The sequence below is a fragment of the Brachypodium distachyon genome, chromosome 4 (genome assembly GCF_000005505.3).
Source record: "Brachypodium distachyon strain Bd21 chromosome 4, Brachypodium_distachyon_v3.0, whole genome shotgun sequence".
Taxonomy (NCBI): domain Eukaryota; kingdom Viridiplantae; phylum Streptophyta; class Magnoliopsida; order Poales; family Poaceae; genus Brachypodium; species Brachypodium distachyon.
Window position 1 is genome coordinate 32,852,463 of NC_016134.3, and position 22,079 is coordinate 32,874,541.

The 22,079-nt window shown below is 50.6% G+C and overlaps 1 protein-coding gene across 1 annotated transcript; it reads right to left on the bottom strand.

Annotated features, from left to right (window-relative positions):
- Nucleotides 1–5,962: 5,962 nt before the first annotated feature.
- Nucleotides 5,963–7,688, bottom strand: LOC100827809 (zinc finger protein WIP6). Its single transcript, XM_003576354.4, has 2 exons — nucleotides 7,056–7,688; nucleotides 5,963–6,958 (listed from the first exon to the last, which is right to left on the bottom strand). Exons 1-2 carry the CDS (start codon nucleotides 7,560–7,562, stop codon nucleotides 6,428–6,430), a joined length of 1,038 nt encoding a protein of 345 aa, XP_003576402.1. The 5' UTR covers nucleotides 7,563–7,688; the 3' UTR covers nucleotides 5,963–6,427.
- Nucleotides 7,689–22,079: the final 14,391 nt, after the last annotated feature.

The window sequence follows — 22,079 nt, forward strand, 5'->3', positions numbered from 1 at the left end:
GGAGCAAACGATGCAGAAAAAAAGCAGCATCCATATGCATCCGCCGTACATTCGTTACCACTGACTCAGCTCTGACTTCATCGACGCTGAGAATATGTATGTATGTATGCATGCATGCATGCATGCCGGGACAGACTGAGTTTTTTCGATATCAGTTTCTTTGCAGGACCGTTGGATCTCAACGTTGAGATTTTGATAACGGGCTAAGGCCCAAGCCGAGCCCAGCAATGAATTCCAGAACATATTAAAGGCCCATAAGGTGGTGATGCGAGGGGTGAGAGAGATTTAGTAATTAGTCCCATCTTATAAGTTAAGGAAGTGTTGGACCTCTTATAAGAGAAGGCGGTTCACACTCAAGCAAGAAAATAATGAAACTATCCCCATGGGTGCACCCTCAATCACTCGATTCGCCGCTCGCGCAACTGAAGCTGAACTTATTGCAGCAACAAAGGTGGGCAGAGAGCTATTGTGTAGCTGAAACGGTATTTGATCAAAACAAGTATGTGTTGTTTCGTGACAATCAAAGTGCCATTCCAATTCAGTAAGAATGCAAGTTTTCATTCAACGTAAAATCATATTGATGTTTGGTATAGTTGGATTAGAGATGTACTAAATTCCAAGCAAATGCAAATCGACAAAGTGCATTCTGATGATAATTGTGATGATATGTTGTTGACTATAAGGTGGTTACAAGAGATAAGTTAGAAGTATACCGTCGACTCACTAGCGTCGCCGCCTAAAGGCAGTGAGACCCTTCATGATGTTGGGAGGGGGAGTTATTGGGCCATCCCTCCACAGGGAGGTGAGGTTGCAGCCTAGCAAACCAAGCCACAAGCCCGATGCTTGTGAACCTTTGATCTCAGCCGCATCCAACAGTTGAGATTGCTTCCTTGTTGGAGAAAGGATAGGAGAGAAAATCCTAGCCACCTAATGTTTTATGGTGTCTACTATCCTGAGTTATTTAGAGAGAGAAACACAAAAAGAACGAAGAGGTGATTTCTGTCCAGGTTTGGTGACTCCAGATGGGTTTATCTTCAAACTAGCGATTGGAGGGTTCAAACATGATTTGATTGGCTACAAACTCAGTGATCTTGTTCCTTACTTTGGAGAATGACCAAGTCATGCAAACGTACAAATTTTCAAATTACTCCAGCATGCATGAACAATACTAGCTAGAAGGAGCTGCGAACACCGTTGTGGGCTCCACCATGCATGCGGGCGATGCATGGAAATGAGTTGCTGTCGGACCGGCCGGGTGCCATGCATGGGAAGCAAAATCTTGGGCCCCTCCCGGCCGCATCCCGTGTAGTCCCCATCGTCCCCCGGCTAGGCTAGCCATTTGTTTCTTACCTCTTCATTTCGAGGCTTCTTAGTTAATCTTTCGTGCACGCATCCGCATTTTACATGCTCTTGTTTCCGTATGAACATCTGCATGCATGGAAGAATGGATGTGCATGCATGCATGCATGCATACAGTCATAAATCTGGGGGAATGGCACGGTGGGAGTATCGATCGTACCATGAGGTTTAGAGCATGCCTGTTCTGGTGCTAGGGTGGTTAAGATCACTACTGCCATGTCTACTCGATCGATCAGGATCGTCCGGCAGCCGGGTGAAGCGTGTGCTTCAGAATCCCCCAAAATGACAGTTTCCAGGAATGAAAACACAGTTTAGCCAACAAATTACTAAGATACGTTGTGGAAACTGTGATCCTAGCTTGGCCAAACATATGTTACTAGCTTATTCAGATTCGATTTTGAGACCCTTTTGTCATATTCGATTTTGCGGTACGATCGAGTAGTTGACAGAGAATTTGCCACGATTTGTTTTCAGGATACATCACTCAAGGCCATATTTTCTGCCAAGAAATAAGTTGTCAGTTTTGCTCGCACTTATACCATAATAAATGATTTAGACCAGCAAGCTGTCTATACCTATGATTTAAATTCTCAATAACGACCATATCAAGGAAGGAATTAAATTGGGAGAAAAATAGAAGGAAAAGGTAGAAACTAGCTAGGTGCCTAGGTAGGGGGGAAAGAGAAAGAGAAATCCAACCAGTTAGACAACTACTTGCTCTATTAAAAGCCACAGTACTTGTAGACAAACATCGGTAGGGACCAGGCCGGAGTTCGTGAAGAAGATGTACTGTGCATGCATATGCAAGGCTTCTGCCGGTCTGCCCATAGCTTGGAGCTAGCATCCATGCGACGAGACTCTTGTGCTTGTTCTTTCACCAGAAATGGTGCCCTGGGTGCAACCCATGTCAGCTACATGTGGGCCGAACATGCTCCAAAGACAGAACCACGACCTACATATACAACAGCGCTGTTCTCACCGGCCGTACGTATAAATCATTAATGTACACTTATAATGAGATAGTAGCTAGAGAAGATAACCTCATCCGCATGGACATGTGCAGTGCACACCTCTATTTAGGTGTAACCCGGCCATATGCAAACTAGTTTCTTAATTACTATTTAGCACACTGAATTAGTGTAAGAGTTGCAAGTAAAATTCCCGGCCCGGATATATATAGTCCATGCATAGAGCATTATATATTCGCTCCATCCAACAAAGGATGTTTCAGTTTTAACTAAATTTGAATGCATCTATGCGAAGCATCCAGTGAAAACTGGATTTCACTGAAAACCTGCAAACTCGCAACGTGGACCGTCGGATCGAAAACGGACGGTCTAGATCAAAGGTGGGACTTCTACTCAACCACTTACTGTACTTTGCATATACATTAAGTCATGTCTAGATACGTCCAAATTTTGATAAACTTGAGACATCTTTTGTTGGACGGAGGGAGTATGTTAATTTAACACCAACAAATATCATGAGAAAAAAGGAGATACGGAGTACTTGTTAATACTACAATGTCAAACCTTTAAATTTTTGACTTAGAATACAATTATATTGGCGCCGTGTGATAAACGGTGCCCGGCAGCTTATTAGTTGCAGTCTCGACGTCTCTGGCAAATGCATGCCTCCCTGCCGCGTGGGCCCATCAATCAACGGACGTAACATAGCGAGGTGACTACGCTGCGCACGTTACTCTGATAGCAGCGCTCTCTCTCCTCGTTCCAGGCTGAGGACACAGGTAGAGACAGAGGGACAAATATAGTTGCACTGTGGTCCATGCATGCATGCATGGATGCTAGCAATTTCCTGTACGTACGTGGTGATCGATCGGGTCGAGCTAGCTAGGCCTCTGTCTGCATAAAGCGACTGTGGAGCGAGCACAGCGTACGATGCAGAGAGAGAGAGAACTGATCGATCGATGAGAAGAAACACAAACACAAGAACTGCTGCAGAGCTAGGTAGCCATGGCATCATGCAGATGCCTCCATGCTTTCATCTCATCTCATTTCATTTCATGCATGTGTGTGTATGCATGCATGCATGCGCACCCCTGGTGTGCACTGTGCTGTCTGCAGAGGACGCAGACGGGATGTCTGTTCCTTTGATAAAAGAATGGAAACAAACCTGTATGCCATGCATGTGTAACAAGTAAGTACGTATACAGATATGCATGTATTGTACTCCGTGCATGCAATGCAAGCTTTACTGATAGATCCCGTGAGTTCATTGAGTTGTCGATCGTTTAATTGGAGAATATACTGAAGCTGCGCGCCATGCATCTATTGAAACACTAGTAGGACTATACTATTGGGACTATACTATTGAAATACTAGTAGGACAATACTGTTGGGACTATACTAGTACTAGTATCTACCAGAGCTGCATGCGGTAGTCCTAGCTGCCAGTACTCCAGTGTGGACTCTATACGTGTACTAATCATTGTAGCATTGAATTGAAGAGGAGTATGAGGGGGCGCATGGACATGCATGATTTGGGGCGGGGCGTGCAAGGCAGCGTCGGCACTCACTTTGAGGCCGAGGCTCACGGTCGGTCGGTCGACGCGAGAAGGAGAGATGGACGCCGCAGCGCCAATCCCGTCGTGCCACATCCCTAATTTCCACGCTCCCTCCCTCCCTCCTTGTACGGTACGTGCACAGGCCACGACCACCGCATGCATGCATGCATCGCCACCTGACACACCACAGCTCGCATTGCATGCAAACTATGCATCCGCCTCAATCGTTTTGATCTGCCTCGTCTCCCCCCATGTGCACTCTCTCCCTGCGCGCCTAGATAAACAGAGAGAGAGGTGTTGTGTGTAGCTTTGGCAGAAGAGGGCCTGGGGGGCAGTATGTACTGGAAAAGGGAAAGGGGCCGGGGGTAAAAAGAAAGGTGAAGGGGATGGGAGGCCGTGACGAAGGCCATTTCCAGCTCTCTCTCTCTCTCATTTAGGCGCCAAGTGAGTGCCGCAGCCAAAAGCTGCATGCTTCCCTCCCCCCGGCCCATCCATGACATGGCATGGCATGGCTACCCGGCCGGCCTTAACTCAAGACTTTGGCTCCTTCCACTGCCCTTGCATATGCTCAAATGTACACAAAAGCCTTCGCTACAACCCCAATCTACTCCAACTCCAACTCCAACACAGACATGTATGAAAAGTTGTATTCCTGTTACTCATTGGCCCGTAGAAGCAGCATCTCCCTTACCTTCTTATGTATTTACTAATTGGCCCGCACAAGCATGCAGTACTTCACGTTCTAATGTACTCCCTCCGTTCCTAAATGTAAAAAGTCTTAGCTTTGTCCTAAGTTAAACTCTATGATTTTAAATTGTTTTTCTATTAAATATATCATGATATATATTATCATAATATACTTATTTGATATCCTAGGTATTGATACATTTTCTATAAACTTGGTCAAACTTTTAAAAGATGACAAAGATGTGTCTTCTTATATTTAGGAATGGAGGTAGTATTAATTAGTTGTGTTGTAGAAGCAAAAAAACCTACAGTAAAAGTAACAACGTTAAATATTGGGCCATAGAGACAGAAGACCTACAGTAATACTAGTAAACTACTTACCTTCTAATGTGTATACTTGGAAGCATCCATATTGCACATACACATGAATGACAAAAATTCCTGACGACTATTTTCTCAGTCGAATTTGTGCCGATATTCATAATTGTTTGTTGATCATCTTCATAGTGGTCATTCATAATTTCTCAGTTGAATCTCAGAGCATCAACTTACAAATAGTTACTCCTTTTGATCCATAAATAGTGTCTTGGATTTTTAATACAAAGTAGTACAACTTTGTACTAAATCCAAAACACTTATTATGGATTGAAGGGAGAATTTCACAATTGGCCGAGAAAAACAGAAAAACCATTTATGTAAACTGTGGATTGCTTATTCATCTGGTATGTAATTCTTACAACTATTGTTACAGTTTGCCACCCACCGAAAAGAGTAGCACGGTACTTTACTTTTACTTCAAACGAACCTACAACGGCATAATCACATTTCACCAAATTAATTAGTTCGAGGCAGGATTTGTAGTTTTCTTACTAGAATTTCTCCATTCCTCAAAGTCGTCTTGGGGAGCGAACAACGCTAAATATGTACATTTTATATATCTTTTTCCTTTTCTTTGTACTGATGTGGAAATTTCTAGATTTGGTGATTAATGTTTCAACATCGGCGTGCCTTTAGCTACTACACTTTGGTGAGTAGACTCTACCACTGTTACCTTTCAAAAAGAAAAACTTGGAGCTACTGGCTAGACTGAGAGAGAGAGAGAGAGAGAGAGAGAGAGAGAGGGGGGGGGTCGATCGGGGTTGATTCTTTGTTACCACAGTTGATGAGTAAGTTGCACAAATATGTGAAAAGACAAGCTGGAAAAAGGGCCTGCGGGCGCTTAGCTAGGAGCCGAGGAAAAGATGAGATTGAAGTGGCCTCGATCAGTGACAGTGGGGGACATGACAAGTCGCCCATGAGGGAAAGCACAAAAGAGAAGCATCCGAGAGATTGACGAGTCCCCCATCAGGGAAAGAAACTACTGCGGGAGGTAAAAAACAAAAACCTTTGTAGTAGAAAATAAATAAGCTTGGTATGATGGATATGGAAATAGGAGCACACAACTCTCTCCTTGTCTGATCCAGCTCTTTTGTACTCGATCTTGACATGCATGAGACAGTACGTACTAAACAGTGCTACAACTTTAGACACGGATAAAGACCAAACGACGACGGACAGATACAAGAAATGACCCTACAGAACAAACACACACACAGTACACACGCATCTCTCATCTATGGATCTCCTCTAGCTAAATTGATGCTTCTTCCTTGGGGCAGACAGACACTTGAGCATATGATGCATGCAATTAAGCTTGCACTAGGGTAATAGTAATACTTAATCAGAGTACTAGCTAGTACTTCGCCGTGCAATGCATTGCAATTGGGAAGCAAACTAACTATATAACTAATTAACTAACTAAGAGAAGGAAGAAACAAACACTACTAGAGATGATCGAGGAGATGACTAGCTAAGTAGCTAGGCCAAGATCATGTCGCTCCCCTCGCCGGCGTTGGCGTTGTCGTCGTGCTGCAGAAGGTCTCCATCATCGTCGTCGTAGTCTTCGTCGTCATCGACAGCTCCGACGGACGACGACTCGACGATGTGCGGCGCGTGGCCGCCCCCAAAGGACCTGACGTGGTCCTTGAGGGAGCGCTTGTGCTTGAAGTCGGAGCCGCAGACGCAGAACCAGAGCTTGCCGCAGTTCTTCTCGTGGGTGCGCCAGTCGCCGCGCACGGCGAAGCGCTTCCCGCAGCGGCGGCACGCGTAGGGCCTGGCGCCGTGCTTCCGCCTGTAGTGCGTCTGCAGCGTCCGGAAGTCCTTGAGCGGCCGCGCCCGCGGGTGGTCGATGTTGTTCCGGCAACCCTCCGCGCAGCAGTAGCACGGGAGCCGCATCAGCGACGGCGGCGGGGTGAGCGCCGCCGTTGTCGTTGTTGTTGTTGTTGTCACGGCGCCTCGCAGCGAGTCCGACCCCTTCCTGTACTGCGACCCGTGCCCCCACATGTGCATCTGCAATCGGATCCATCGTTTATTATGTAAGTTGTTTTGTTTATACGATGATGTGTGTAGAGGGAGTAGTAGAAATTTAAGATGTTTTAGTGTGGACCTGCATGTTGTTGAAGCGGTTGAAGGACTTGTTGCAGACGGCGCAGGAGAACTGGGTGGAGCCGACGAGGATCTCGGCGGCAGAGGGGATCCAGTACTGGCTCGGCTGCTGCTGCTGCAGCGAAGGCGAAGAAGGCGGCGCGGCAAAGCTCATTGATCCCCCGGCGGCCTGCAGATTATTAGGGGCGCCGGCGCAGGGAGGGGCTATGGAGAGTGAGACGGACACGTTGGGGTGGTCCACGACGACCGGCTGCTGCTGATCGTGGAACATGAACCCTCCGGCCCCTCCTCCTGCGCCGCCGCCGCCATTGTTGTAATGGCTGCTGATGAACCAGCTGGGCGAGCAGGAGGAGGCGGCGGAGTGAGACGAGGAGGAGGCGTCGTGGTGGCCGGGAGGCCAGAGGGAGAGGAGGAGCATCGACTGGTCGTCCTCCTCGGCCTGCTGCTTGCTCGAAGCAGCAGCTGCAGGGGCGGGGTGGTACGGGTGCATGGCTCTGTAGCTGTGCATGGCTCTCGATCTCTATCTCTCTCTCTCCCGGCCAAGGGCCAAACCTGGTCGATGTTGGGTAGCTAGGCAGCTGGATGGGAAGCAACAAGTGCTGGAGGAAGAGGGCGCCGGCGGGGCTACCTTGCAAGCTCTCTGGGTGGGGAGGGGAGGGGATAGGGGAGGCGCTATATATAGCTGGAGAGACAAAAGGGCCTAGGTAGTATAGTGAATGATTGGTACTACTAGCTAGCCGTACGTACGTACGTAGCGTGTGGGGGTCACTGGCTAGTAGCTAGCTAGGGAGAGGCCGGGCCAGAGGGGGTACGTACTTGCACGTGCATCATACTAGTATAAAATTGTACTAGCAGAGAATTACCCTTAATTAATTAAGGCTAGCTAGTACGTACATTGTTTGCGTCATTTCACATAGCAATTTCAACAAATTCATAGTCACGCTGGTTCATTTCAAAATTGGAAGGGGTTAAAAGTTAATGGGGGTAGGATGCATAGCAATAGTGTAGATTTGTTCGAGTCCAAAAAGAATCTCTAGCCGGCCTGCCTGCTTGCTTGTTGCTTTTTTTTATAGCGAGCTACTAGCAAAAGGGCAAGCATATGTATGTGTGATCGATCCATCCATGATCCATCCATCCATCGGTCGATCTGGATTCCAGGACTAGAGAGTGTGTAGGATGTGGACGGATGTGGTCGTGTATATATCATGTCTCATAGTCATAGGGAGTGCTGCGAAAGACAGGAGTAGTATTTTTGCAGGGGTCGTCGTTGGAGGTATTAGGGCAGGGAGGGGACAAGGGACCGGCATATATATACTAGGCCCCTTCTCCATGAGAGGAGATGCATGGATGGGACCATCCATCATGCATGCATGCTGCATTGCCCACAGCCCAGACCTATAGCCCTGCCTGCGTACGCATGCATAGGCTGGGCAGCTGCCACGGCTCCCGAGGACGTACACGCCGGCCACAGACCACAGTCACCCCCTCTCTCTCTCCCTCCCTACAGATGCCTTTTCTTTTTCCATGTTTCATCTCCTCTTTTTCTGGGTGCATTCCCTCCATTGCTAGTACTGTTTTGCTTGCTCCCTCTCCCGCCCATATATGGGCACGCCGGGGGCATTAACCCCTGCCTCTGCATTGTTACGATCGAGCACAGTGTTATAGTATGTGAATATATACAACATTATGGGGAATGCTGCAATGCAAGATTACTCCTGTACTCTAGCTACGCAAAAAAAAAATCGTTGATGACTCGCTTCCCATAAGTACAATCGAACTAGTTTATTAAACGTACGTTCTCGTCATATGGTAATTTTGAATATTCAGATCATTTTGCACTTTTTTTTAGCATTCTAGAAATATTTCTTTTTACTTTTAGGAGGGTCTCTACCCTGATCGTTACGGCCTCTAGCGGAACCACTGAGGTCCTGGTTTTGACTCTCCAGTGGAACGAATGCCAAAGCATAGATCTAAAGTCCTCCGTTTTGGAAATTTTACTTGCGTGAGAAGTTGGTCTTCTTAAAAAAAAAATACCTGCACCCCACCGGTCCTTTTTCTTTTACTTTTAGATTTACTTCTCTGCATCTTATTTGCACAATATTTTGTTAGTCAAATAAGTTCTTTGATTGATTTCACCACAAATTGAAGTTAATCACACCTGCCCCGTAAAAAGTAACTCACATGAATAGTTGAGTGGATTTTAGCTACCCTCAGCTTGTAAAAAAAAACACCAAACTTGAATATCTTAACACATTGTACACGGATAGAAGCAAAACATAAGCGGGGTCCTGCTTGCATCCATATGTCTGCCACATATACCGTTAGATGATCCTCTGGCTAGGTTCATCGACATGCCTTCGTCGCTCCCTGGCTCCTTTACTCCCCGACTCTAACCCAAACCCGGACACAGGGGCTGGAGGAACGCCACCTCCCCGGTCACCTCCACTGCCTCCTCCATGGACGCCTCTTGGGAGGACCTTATCTGTGGCCACTCAAAGGATCGTAAGAGGACCATTAGCGGTAGGCTCCTCTACACGTGGTGGGACGTGGAAGGAGCGCAATAGGCGTGTTTTCATAGGGGCGGCATTGCCGGCCGCCACTACTGTAGAAAACCCCATCCGTGACCCCCCTCCAGTGGCGGTTAAAACGGATCAAAAAACACACCGCCACTGGAGGCCTCTCAAGGCATCCACGAGCGCCACCAGTGGCGGTGAATATTGTCCCGAAACAAGTCACCACCACTGGTGGTTCATCACCAGTGGTGGTGTTTGTCACCTCCACTGAAAATGGCCATGGAAACCCTAACAACCACCAGTGGCGGCCGTAAAAAAGACCCGCCACTGGTGGCCACCCGATACATGATGGTACTACTCAGTCTCAGTGACCTTCCCTGAACCCCTTAAGCACCGCCCGATCATTCGTTTAGAACTCAACCGGAACGGGGAACGCACTGAGCACTGAGTACTAACCACCGGTAAGTGGGGCGGCGGAATCCCTTTTATGCTGGTCGGAACTCATGTAAACTAGCGAGATGGGACTAAAGAGGGGAAACTGGTGGGAGAGCACCAGTGGCGGGCCTCAGGTTACCCGCCACTGCTGAGGCCTCCAGTGGCGGTTTATTTCCGCCCGCCGCTGGAGCTCGCCAGTGGCGGTTTATCCGTACACCCGCCACTGGTGACCTTCCTATATATAAGTACTGTGCGAGCCCGAAGCTGTTTGAGCTCGCGCGTCTGTCTTGGACCAGCTGCGGCTCTTCTCCTCACCGGCGGCGAAGCCCTGCCAAAATTGATGGCGGCGGTCGGAAGGTAGCTCTCCCCCCTTCTCCTCCCTCTTCCTCTCCCTTCTTCCTCCTCCTATTCTTCTCCAATTTGGCAAAATCGCCATTAATGGCGCCTTGGCCGCCGGCAGGAAATTCGGCCCCGATCTCTCTGTAGCGGCTCCCTCGGTCTGCCCCCGCTCTATCCATGGCTCCCACGCAGCATAGCTCTGCCCTCCCCCCCGGATTGCCCTCTATATGGATTTAATTTTGCTCCGATGAGCTCCCTCTCTCTTTAGCTCTCTCTCTCTCTGCAGCCCTCTCTCTAGCTCTCTCTCTCTCTAGCGCTCTCTCTCTCTCTGTAGCTCTCTCTCTAGCTGCTTATGGGGGAGCTTAGCCCCTGGGGTTTAGCCCTTGGGTTAAGCTTAACCTCGGGACCGGTGTACATGCATGTTCAAACATATTAAATGTGTGTTGACATCGGCCTTCGTGCCGTGTATTTCTTATGTGATGTGATACCGACCGTCATGCCAATTTCCATTTTTTGTCGATCAAGCTGATTTGTTTATTTAAAAAAAAAATTATGTTGTACCTCGATGGGCCGTTCTTGGATGTATGAGGACAGGTTACGTGTTGAGTGGATAAAGCGGCTTAAAACTTTTGTCGATGCCGGCGTGGAAGATATGCATAGGAAAGGGGGTGATAAGATGTGTTGTCCCTGCGTGAGATGTCGGAACAGCAAGCTGTACGAGCCAGAGGATGTCGAGATGCACTTGCTCATGTGGGGATTTGTGTCTGGTTATTCAAGGTGGACTTCTCACGGGGAGGATGGCATTGAAGTCGATGACGGCATTGAGATGGAAAACATGGAGTCTGACGACCAGCCTGGTGAAGAAGCATACCGTGGCGAGGATCCAGTACAGGACGTTCCAACCGGTAGGATGGTTGAAATGCTGGACGATTAGTATCTGCAGAATCAGTTGGATGACCCCGAGGATGAGAGGGTGTCCCGTAAGTTCGAGAAGCTGAGGGAGGATGCCGAGACACCGTTATATGAAAATGCCGGTGTGGATAACAGTGTGGTAGAAGTAACGCTCGAGCTTTTGCGTATAAAGGAAAAATACAACATCGTGGACTCGGGATTCACAGAGATTCTGAGTTACCTACGTACGGTACTTCCTCCGGGCAACAAGTTACGTAAGAGCATGTACAAGGCGAAGAAAGTTACATGCCCCTCGGGTTAGAGGTCATCAGATACCATGCTTGTCCGCTGGACTGCATCATAAATAAGGAGGACTACAAAGACATGCACATCTGTCCAGTATGCAAAACATCCCGATACAGGAAGAAAGACCCCAATCCTGACGGCGGCGAGGAGGAAGAATTGAGGCATGGTGCGGCGGCAAAGACGGTCTGGTATCTCCCGTGTGGCACCAGGCTGGAGCGTTGATTCCAGAACGAGAAGGAGGCCAGGTGGTTCATCTACCACGACGCGACTTAGGCGCATATCGATCCTGAGGGCGTGTACCGCAACGATGATGGAGTTCTTAGACACCCCGCAGATGCGGCTCAATGGAGGACTCTGGACGATGAATTCCCCGAGTTCGGCACAGAGCCCAGGAACATCAGGTTCGGGATGAGTACGGACGGGATCAATCCGTTCGGAAACTTGAGCAGCAAACACAGCACATGGCCGGTGATCCTGTTCATATACAACCTTCCCCCATGGCTTGTCATGAAGAGGAAGTACATCCAGCTATCAATGCTCATACAAGGCCCTAAGCAGTCTGGAGCTGATCTGAACGTGTATCTGGAGCTGCTGAAGGATGAGCTCAAGGAGCTTTGGGAGAAGGGTTGAAAGGTTTGGGACGCTGATAAGAAGGAGGAGTTCACCCTTCGAGCAGCTCTCCTGACATGTGTGCATGAGTACCCGGCGAACGGGAACTCATCGTGCCAGTCAACACATGGGTACAAAGCGTGCACAAAGTGCAGGGACGAGACAGAAGGGTTGTTCCTGCCAGAATCAAAAAAGATTGTGTACATGGGACACCGTAAGTGGCTTGAGATGAAGGACCCGTGGAGGGATGATAAGAAAAACTTCAACGGGAGGGCAGAGAGGCGGCACAAACCGAGGGAACTGACTGGACACGAAGTATACGAAATTGTCAGGGACCTCGAAGTCGTGGTCGAGAAAGCACAGCCGGTTGCTAGTCCAGATGGCGGCCTTACATACAAGAGGAGGTCCGTGTTCTGGGACCTGCCTTACTGGAGGTTCTTACAGAGCCGTCACACCATAGATGTCATGCATGTCGATAAAAACGTGTGCGACAGCTTGTTGGGCTTGATGATGCACCACGAGGACAAGTCAAAAGATGGACCAAAGGCACGGAAGGACCTGCAGTGGATGGGGATAAGGGAGAAGCTGTGGCCGACAGAGGAAGAGGCGCCATAGGAAAACAAGGATGCTAACCGCACGATATATACGCGATGCAAACCTGCTTGTTACAGTCTGAGCAAAGCCGAGCTGCATAGAATGTGCGAGTGTCTCCATGGCATCAAAGTTCCATCAAACTACTCATCCAGCATCAAGAAACTCGTTGACATGAAGAGCCACAAGCTGGTTGGCATGAAATCTCATGACTGCCACGTGATTCTCACGCAGCTACCTCCGGTTGCAATAAGAGGCTGCATGGAGCCATGGGTGAGAGAGATGGTCATGAAGCTCTGTGACTTCTTCGACACGATCGGCTAGAAGTCCATCACGGTGGACTGTTGCCTGCAACTGAGGAACGCAATGATACAGATATTGTGCGAATGTGAGATGTTCTTTCCCCCAACGTTCTTTGACATTATGGTCCATCTGATGGTCCACGTCGCTGATGAGATCTTGTTGTTAGGGCTATCGTTCCTGCACAACATGTTTGGGCCCGAACGATACAACGGGGTGCTGAAGCGATATGTTCGTAACAGAGGGTGTCCCGAAGGAAGCATCATGGAAGGCTATCATGCAGAAGAGTGCGTTGAGTTCTGCACTGATTGGTTGGCGGACCGCAAACCCATAGGGGTCCCCGAATCACGACATAAGGGGAAGCTAGAAGGTGAAGGTGGGCTTGGCCGGAAGGATCTTCATGTGCATGCCCGCCAAAGAATGGACGACTTTATAAGAGCACACACAATGGTGTTGCAACTCACGCCAGAGGTCGAGCCGTTCATCGACATGGACATCGAAGAACTTCGAAACCTCAACCCTAACAGGAATAATGATTGGATCTAGCGAAAACACAATTCTACATTCGCCATGTGGCTCAAGGATCTTTGGTATCCGAGGGCTGCGGCGAATGAACATGAGAAGATTGTCCAGAAGTTGTCACGGCTTCCTGACCGCAACGTCGTGACATACTAGTCGTACGCAATGAATGGGTATACGTACTACACCAAGGCTCAAGACCGTAAGAGTACGTACCAAAACAGCGGTATAGTGCTCGTAGCTGAGACGGGGATCGACAGCGAAGGCCAGACTGAAGCGTACTACGGCGTGGTCGAAGAGATCTGGGTGCTTGACTACACCTTCACCACCATCGCCATTTTTCGCATCAGATGGGCACACGATGTCAGGCATGAAGATCATAGGTTCACAACAATGATTATGCCAAAAGAGGTTCCCCGTCATCAGGTGAACGTCAAAAGAATCTCGGCACTGCTTGAACCATGGCAGTTTGCTTTCAAATGCAAACAAGTCTTCTTCATAGAAGACCCGATAGCGAAAAACCGCGTAGTCGTGAGGAGAGGTAAAATGAGCATTGTTGGGGTCGATGGAGTAACTTCACAACAAGACTATGAAGGTTTCCCCGATCCCATGACCAGGCAAGAAGAAGAGGTGGCAAGACGGACGATCCAGACAAGAAAGAAGTCAAAATTACCCACACAAGATGGGGCCTACGCCAGAAGCAGCCACGATGAGGTCCAAACGTATAAGAGGAAAGAGAAGACAACAAAGAAGAAAGACAAGATTGTCCAATGGTTCACTATTTGTGTAATTTTGATCAATTATGCTCGTTGATGATTTTCAATGTAATTTGAATTCTAACGAGGTTCGAATCTTAACTTGTTCAAATTTGAAAACAAATGCTGTAAATTTGTTCGCAATATTTTTCTACTGTGAATGCATATTTTATTTGCTTGTTTCGATTTCGAAAACAATTAAGAGATATGGATTTTTTTAAAATCTTTTTATAGGTTAGTATCGTTATAAAGGAGAAAAAAAAGTTTTTAAACCCGCCCGGGTCATCTTAGCGTTTCGGGTTCGGGCCCAGCCAGATGAACCCGGGAGTTGCCTACTACCTACTAGGCCAGAGCGGACCCGGACAACGGGGCTATAATTCGAGCCCACAAAGAACAGTACAGGTACCGGGCCCACGGGCCAGGCGAGGAGCACAGGAGACAGGCGAGAGGAATATTCGGAAGCTGATGGGAGAAGGGAGGAAAGCCTTATATGCTGGTCGAATCGCTTATAACTAGCGAGGTGGGATTAAACTCCCACCTCACCTCGCGCGGCAGCCCGCAGAAGGCCACCAGTGGCGGTGCTTTCCTGAAACCCGCCATTGGAAGGGGTACCAGTGGCGGTGATTACAGGGACACCTGCCACCCGAAGCGGGCACCTGTGGCATTGATTTCCGTGGAACCCGCCACTGGTGTGTGCTACCAGAAAAGGAGGGAAAAAGTTTTTTTTAGCCTGCCTGGTCAACTAGGCTGTTTCGGGTTCGGGCCCAGCCAGGCGAGAACCCGGGAGATGCCTACTACCTACTAGGCCAGAAGAGCACGGGCCCACAGGGCTATAATCCGAGCCCAGCAGTGCACACATAGGGTACCGGGCCCACAGGCCAGGCGAACGGGAGTGAAGGAGAGAGAGCAGCATTTAATTTTATTCGAAATCTACGATGGGAGGGGGAGGAGGCTATTTATGCTGGTCGAAACACTTGTAAACTAGCGAGGTGGGACTAAACTCCCACCTCGCCTCGTGCGGCAGCCCGCAGAAGGCCACCAGTGGCGGTGACGTCAGAGGAACCCGCCACTGGTGCTTTAAGGCACCAGTGGCGGTGAATACAGGGAAACCCGCCACCGGAAGTGAGCACCCGTGGCGGTGATTTCCTTGAAACCCGCCACTGGTGAATGCTACAGGCTTAGCGATTTCCCAAATCATGTCCAACTCACCAGTGGCGGTGAGTTGTGTGAAACCCGTCACTGGTAATGATTTCAGAATGCATTATTATAATCCTATTATATTCTCTGCGTTCCCAAAAAATATAACATTTGTACTTTTGGGTGTATAGCTTTTAGACATTAATTCATAGTATTTCATACAAATTTCTATGATTATGTGTGACTTTGTTGCTAATTTAATTCCATAAAATTCAATTTTCATCAAAATGAGCTAAAACTTGGCATGGGAACATCTCACAGTCTAATGAAGCCACATGGAAAAAATCAAGCCCAAAGTTGTTATAATGTTACAATTTGGATGTTGGCTTAGAAGGTATCAGAGATATCTACCTAAATGATCCCAATATGGTATTCTTATGAGCTTCATTTGAAATTTTGATACCAAACTTCTTATACAAGCATATTGGTGTGTGAGAAGCCTCCATGTCAAATATCAGACCATTCTGAGAAATTTTGTAATATATAACAATTTTTAACCACAGTAAACACTACAAAAGCATAAATATTTCATTTTCAGCAATGTATTTACCATTGAAATCTTTAGTGAGACAAGAAATAATTATTATACACTTTAAAATACAGATGCCATAATTTTCTGAGAGACAGAAAATATAATAAGAATATAATACTAGAGCCAAAATATTAACCAGTGACGGGTATATACAATATGACCGCCACTGCTGCGTGGAACAGGCATGTGGTGAACCCCCACTGCTGTACGAATTACCAGTGGCGGGTTTTTCATATGCCCGCCACTGGTGGGTCACAAATGGCGGGTATCCGGAGATACCCGCCACCGGTGGTCTCCTGTACCGATAATCCTAGGAAGGGTCTCAAGTGGCGGGTATCCACGAAATACCCGCCGCTGGTGATGTTCCATATATATATTACAGGGCAAGACTTGGCAAAAATTTCGTATTCGAGACGTGCGTCTTTCCCAGACCAGCAGCGCTCGCTCCCTAACCCTACGGCGAAGCCTTGCCCGACTCCGCCGCCGCCGCAGCCCTTCCACGCGCCGCCGCCGCCACCATGTCTTTGAAGGACCCGAGCGGGTGGTCAGAATGGACGAGGAGGAGAGGGAAGCCCCTCGCCCCGCAGGCCCCGTCGCCGGCCGCCGGATCTGGATCCGGCGGCCCCGCCTTGCCGCCGCCCGGCCTGCATCGCCGGGGGCGCGGCCGGGTCATCTCGACGCCGCCGCCTTCCCGGTCGCCCCGGCCACGGCCTTCTCCGTCCCGGCCCCGGCCTTCTCCGTCCCGGACCCGACGGCCGCCGCCCCCACTGCGCCCGCCACGGCCGCGACGCCCGTCGCCCCCACGGCCGCGACCCCCGTGGTCGCCGACCCCGCCACGACCGCCGCCGCCACCACCATGCCCGCTGCCCCGACTCCTCCGCCGGTGACGAAGCCCCTGCCCCGGTGAGTCAAATTAGGATTAAATTACGTTAAATTAGGTTCAATTAGGATTTAATCTTGTTGTTTATGTTTAATTATGGTTTAAATATTGTTATTTATGTTTAGTTATTGTTTAAATATTGTTGTTTATCTTTAGTTCTATAGTTAATTAGGGTTGAATCTTGCTGTTTTCTTAATTAGGGTTGAGTCTTATTGTTTATGTTTAGTTAGGGTTTAAATATTGTTGTTTTATTTTAGTTCTATAGTTAGTTAGGGTTGAATCTTGCTGTTTTTTTTAATTAGGGTTGCTGTTTATGTTTAGTTAGGATTTAAATATTGTTGTTTATGTTTAGTTCTAGCTATTTAGGGTTTATATTACTGTTTATGGTTAAGTATTGATGTTATTGCTTTTTATGATTTAATGATACATGCATGTGAGCCCGACCATCGTGTCGGTTGATATGAGGAATGTGGGCCCGGCCATCGTGCCGGGTCGTTGAGAAGGGTCCGGCCATCGTGCCGACGGGATATATGTGGGTGGGAGTTTTTTTATGCAGGTATAAAATTCGGGTAGACTCATTTGTTGTTTTACAGCAATGGTCATGCCGAAATTTTCTTGTTTTACAGCATAGGTCATGCCGAATTTTTTCGTTTTTTTTAAATTACTTTTATAAGTGTTGGATAGGAACCTCAGGCTCGCGTTGAAGAGGTGCCTGAGCAGCCACTAGTTGTGGAGGGAGAAGTCGAAGAAGAAGCGAGGGCATCTTCCTCGTGCTCGGAAATTGCCATGAGTGATAGCTTCGAGCATGGCGAAGGAGCCGAGGAGCAGTTGTTCCTTGAAGGAGCCGAGGAGCAGCTGCTCCTTGAAGGAGCAGCTAATGAGGAAGAAGCCCAGGGTGCGATGTCTCAGGCTACGGAGTCGACTACACAGTCGAAGTCCAAGCGGGGGGCGAACAAGGTGCCGACGGAGTCGTGGGTCGTCACCAAGCTAAATAAAGAAAGCTACCCGGAGGAACCGGTGGAGGCTGCAAAAAGGTTCTGGAACACATGCAACGCCATCATACGGGTACGCGCTCGGATCTATCAAAGATAAACCGACGTCCCGGAAGATGTGAAGCAGGACTGTTACGAGCCTGCCAATGATGAGATCGGGAGACGGTTGGAGTGGTGGATGCACCAAGTCATGAGGAAGGGCCAGAACACATGGCAATATAACTGCAGGAAGCTCATCGACAAAGACTGGAAGACAGTGGTTAACAAGCACTGGAAGGGAATCTCGGAGGAGGACTGGTAGAGGTTCAAGGTGTGGGTCAGGTCCTCTGAATTCAAGGCCAGCCAAAAATGGTACAAGGAGCTTCGTGAGAAAAGGCCCTTCGACCAAGTTTGATAGCCTCCGCAGGATCAAACTCAAGTTGAACCCTGAGGAGTGCACCATCGGTGTAGACTTGGGCCAGCTTCTGGGTTTCTTGGTTTCACACAAGGGGATACAAGCCAATCCACAGAAGATAGAAGCTATCGAGAAAATGGAGGCTCCCCGCAAGGTGAAGGATGTCCAGCGCCTCAACGGCTGCGTTGCCGCGCTGGGCCGCTTCCTCTCAAGGTTGGGCGAACGCGCCCTGCCTTTCTTCAAGGTGATGAAGAAGAAGGGTCCGATTGATGGGACCCCCGAGGCCGAGGCGGCGTTCCAGGATCTCAAGCAATACTTGAAGTTGCCGCCCGTCCTCGTCGCCCCCAAGCCGGGCGAGCCGCTGCTACTCTACCTAGCGGCGACTGACCAGGTGGTCAGCTCGGTGCTCGTTGCTGACAGGGAGGAAGACGTTCCGGGGACTGAGACTGTGGGGCAGGGGGTGGAATGGCCCCCGGCAACAGCCTTTGACCCAGGGACCGCCCCCGAGCCGACAGCGTCGGCACCGCGCAAGCGGCTCGTGCAGCACCCGGTGTACTTCGTCAGCACGGTGCTGCGCGACGCCCATACGAGGTACCCGCAGGTGCAGAAGCTCCTGTTGGGGATTCTGCTCGCGTCCCGCAAGCTGCGCCATTACTTCTAGGCGCACCGCGTCGCCATGGTGTCGGGGTTCTGCCTTGAGCGAGCCCTCACCAACCGTGAAGCCATCGGGAGGGTGGCCGAGTGGAGTATGGAGCTGTCGGAGTTGGATCTGCACTTCACCAACTCCAAGAGCATCAAGAGTGCGGCCCTGGCGGGCTTCGTCACGGAGTGGACATCGACGGGTGTAGAAGAGGAGGAGCCGGAGACCAGCCTGCCAGGCAAACTGGACGAAGGCCACCGGATCCTGTACTTCGACGGCGCGTTCAGCCTTCAGGGAGTCGGTGCTGGGGTCGTCATCGAGTCACAGATGGGGGATCAGTTGAGGTTTGCTATCCAACTCGATTTCCCGAACTCCACTAACAACACGGCAGAGTACGAGGGTTTGCTCGCCGGGTTGCGGGCAGCAATCGCCTTGGACATCAAGCGCCTGGTCGTTCGCGGGGACTCCCAGCTTGTGATCAACCAGGTCAACAAGGACTACGACTGCCCGCAGATGGCACCGTACGTGGAGGAAGTCCGCAAGCTAGAACACAAGTTCAAGGGTTTGCGATTCGAGCACGTCAAGCGGAAGGACAACTTCGCGGCTAACGACCTGTCCAAGATGGCAGCAGAACGCCGGAAGCCTCTGGCGGGGGTGTTCTGCCACAAGCAGGCGGCGCCTTCAGTCGCCCCCAAGCCGGTTGCCGGGGAAGCCCCTCCGACAACCGAAGGAAACCCCGCAACGGCGGAGGTCCATGCCGCTGACATAGCGGCATGCGTTGGCAGGGAGACCCCTCCCTGGGCGGTGGAAATCGCCTGTTACCTGAAGGGAGAGGCCCTCCCGGAAGACGACGTCACCGCGGAACGAGTGGCCCAGCAAGCCAAGATGTACACTGTGGTACACGGGAACCTCTACCGCAGGCGTGCGAATGGAGTCAAGCTCCTCTGCGTGCCCCAAGACAAAGGGCGCGCACTGTTGGAGGAGATACATCAAGGCACATGCTCCCACCATGTGGCCTCCCGGGCGCTGGCCGACAAGGTGTTTCGGCACGGTTTCTACTGGCCCACGACCCTGGCCGACGCGGAGCAGCTGGTGAAGACATGTGAGGCATGCCAGTTCCACGCGAAGAAGAGCGACCAGCCGGCGCAGGCCCTGCAGGTCATCCCGTCCTCATGGCCATTCGCGGTCTAGGGGCTGGATATCGTCGGCAAACTACCGAGAGCAGTTGACGGCTACGAGTATTTGCTCGTGGCCATCGACAAGTTCTCTAAGTGGGTGGAAGTGGCGCCAGTTCAAAAGGTGACTGCCAGGCGGCCATCAAGTTCTTCAAGGGCATTGTGTGCCGGTTTGGTGTGCCTAACGGCAACATCACCGACAACGGCACACAATTCACGAGCGCGGTGTTCCAGGCCTACTGCGAGGGCATGGGCACCAAGCTTCACTTCGCGTTTGTTGCTCACCCGAGGAGCAATGGGCAGGCGGAGAAGGCCAATGCAGAGGTGCTGCAGGGGCTCAAGACAAGAACCTTTGACAAGCTCAAAGGCCACAGGAAGCACTGGATCGAGGAGCTCCAGCCCGTGCTGTGGTCGATCAGGACCACACCTAGTCGGGCAACGGGCGAGACTCCTTTCGCCCTTGTATACGGGACAGAAGCGGTGCGTCCCCTCGAGCTCAAGCACGGATCTCCCCGGGTACGCGCGTACGGCAACTCCAGCCAACATGAGCAAAGGGTTGATGATCTGAACTTCATCGAAGAGCTTCGATGCCGGGCTGCTGTGCGAGCCGCGCGCTACCAGCAGCTGGAAATAAAAATGCTCATCCGGCAACAGAGCATGCAGTTGCCGGGCTTCCCGCGACGTGCATCACGCAGTCGCTGCGTCTGGGAAATAAAAGTGCTCACATCCAAGTTTGGTATCGACCCTTCTGTGCCCGGGGGCTGGGAGGCACGAGAGTTATCCATACTGCTCTGTTTTTTTCGTGAATTTTGAATTTTTTTTTGCAGTATCTCGGGCTTGGTAAGAATCTAATGTGCAGGGTAAAGGTGGAATCTTGCGCACTGTAATGCTCGTGGACCGCCCGTGGGCCGTGGCGGGTAGCGGCGCCTTGTGGTGTGGAGTGCCCGCGTCACGAGGGACTCGTCGCACTTCGAGGCCCCTGATTCAGGAGGAAGCCGCCTCGTGTGCCCCAACAACTTGGCATGTAGAGTGGCGAAGACCGTACCGCACTTCAAGGGGCGGGGAACCGCATGAGCTGCAGTGATTCGGTGTGCGCGGTGGCAAGCCCCTCCCCGGTGCCTATAAAGGAGGCGTCCCGGCCATGGAACAGCTCAGAGCGAAGCCAAGGAAGAGGCTGCGAAGGCGAGCGGTGCCACAGAGGCGCGATGGTGGTGCATTCCTCCAGCGCTCGCCGCCAGCAGGTGCACTGCCATCGCGTCCTTGTCACATCCCTCCACCGAGCCCACGCTGAGGGGTGCCGCAGAGACACGGTGGGGGTGCATCCCACCAGCACTCGGCGCCGGCGGGTGCACGGCCGCCGTGTCCTTGCCACACCTCCTCTAGCGAGTGGCTCCAAGGCGAGGGTTGTCGCGTATACACTGAGGTGGTGCATGCCATCAGCGGTCAGCGCCGACAGGTGCACTGCCACAGTGCCCCTGCCGTATCCCTCCATAGTCTCCGCAAGGAGCGAGGGTTGTCGCGGAGACACTATGGTGGTGCATTCCTCCAGCGCTTGGCACCGGTGGGTGCACTGCCATAGTGTCCCTGCCGCATCCCTCCAGAGGGTATCTCGCCAAGCAGCGAGGGCTGCCGTGGGGACGCCGTGATGTCTTCGCCACTCGCGTCTACCGGTGGTGGCGAGGATGTCACGGCGTCCCTACTGCACCCCTCGGAACGGGTTCCTCCGAAGGCAAGGTCTCTTCCGAAAGCGAGGGTTGCTGCGGAGATGCGGCAGTAGCATCGTCATCGGCGCTTGTCGGCGGCGGGATCCTGCCGCATCCCTTAGACAGGCTCTCTCAAGGGCGGCGTTCTAGGCGCACCCCTCCTGCAAGCATACCGAGCACGGGACTGAACAAAAAGCTAAGTGCATGAACCTGAACGATAGACTCTCTGAAAACTAAACGTAACTGAGCGCTGC

Bases quoted from the DNA above. Each gene is read 5' to 3' on its own strand.
- LOC100827809 (XM_003576354.4), bottom strand. From the start codon at position 7,562: ATGCACAGCTACAGAGCCATGCACCCGTACCACCCCGCCCCTGCAGCT. The intron at 6,959-7,055 runs GTCCACACTAAA...ATCCGATTGCAG, and splicing joins ACCGCTTCAACAACATGCAG to ATGCACATGTGGGGGCACGG.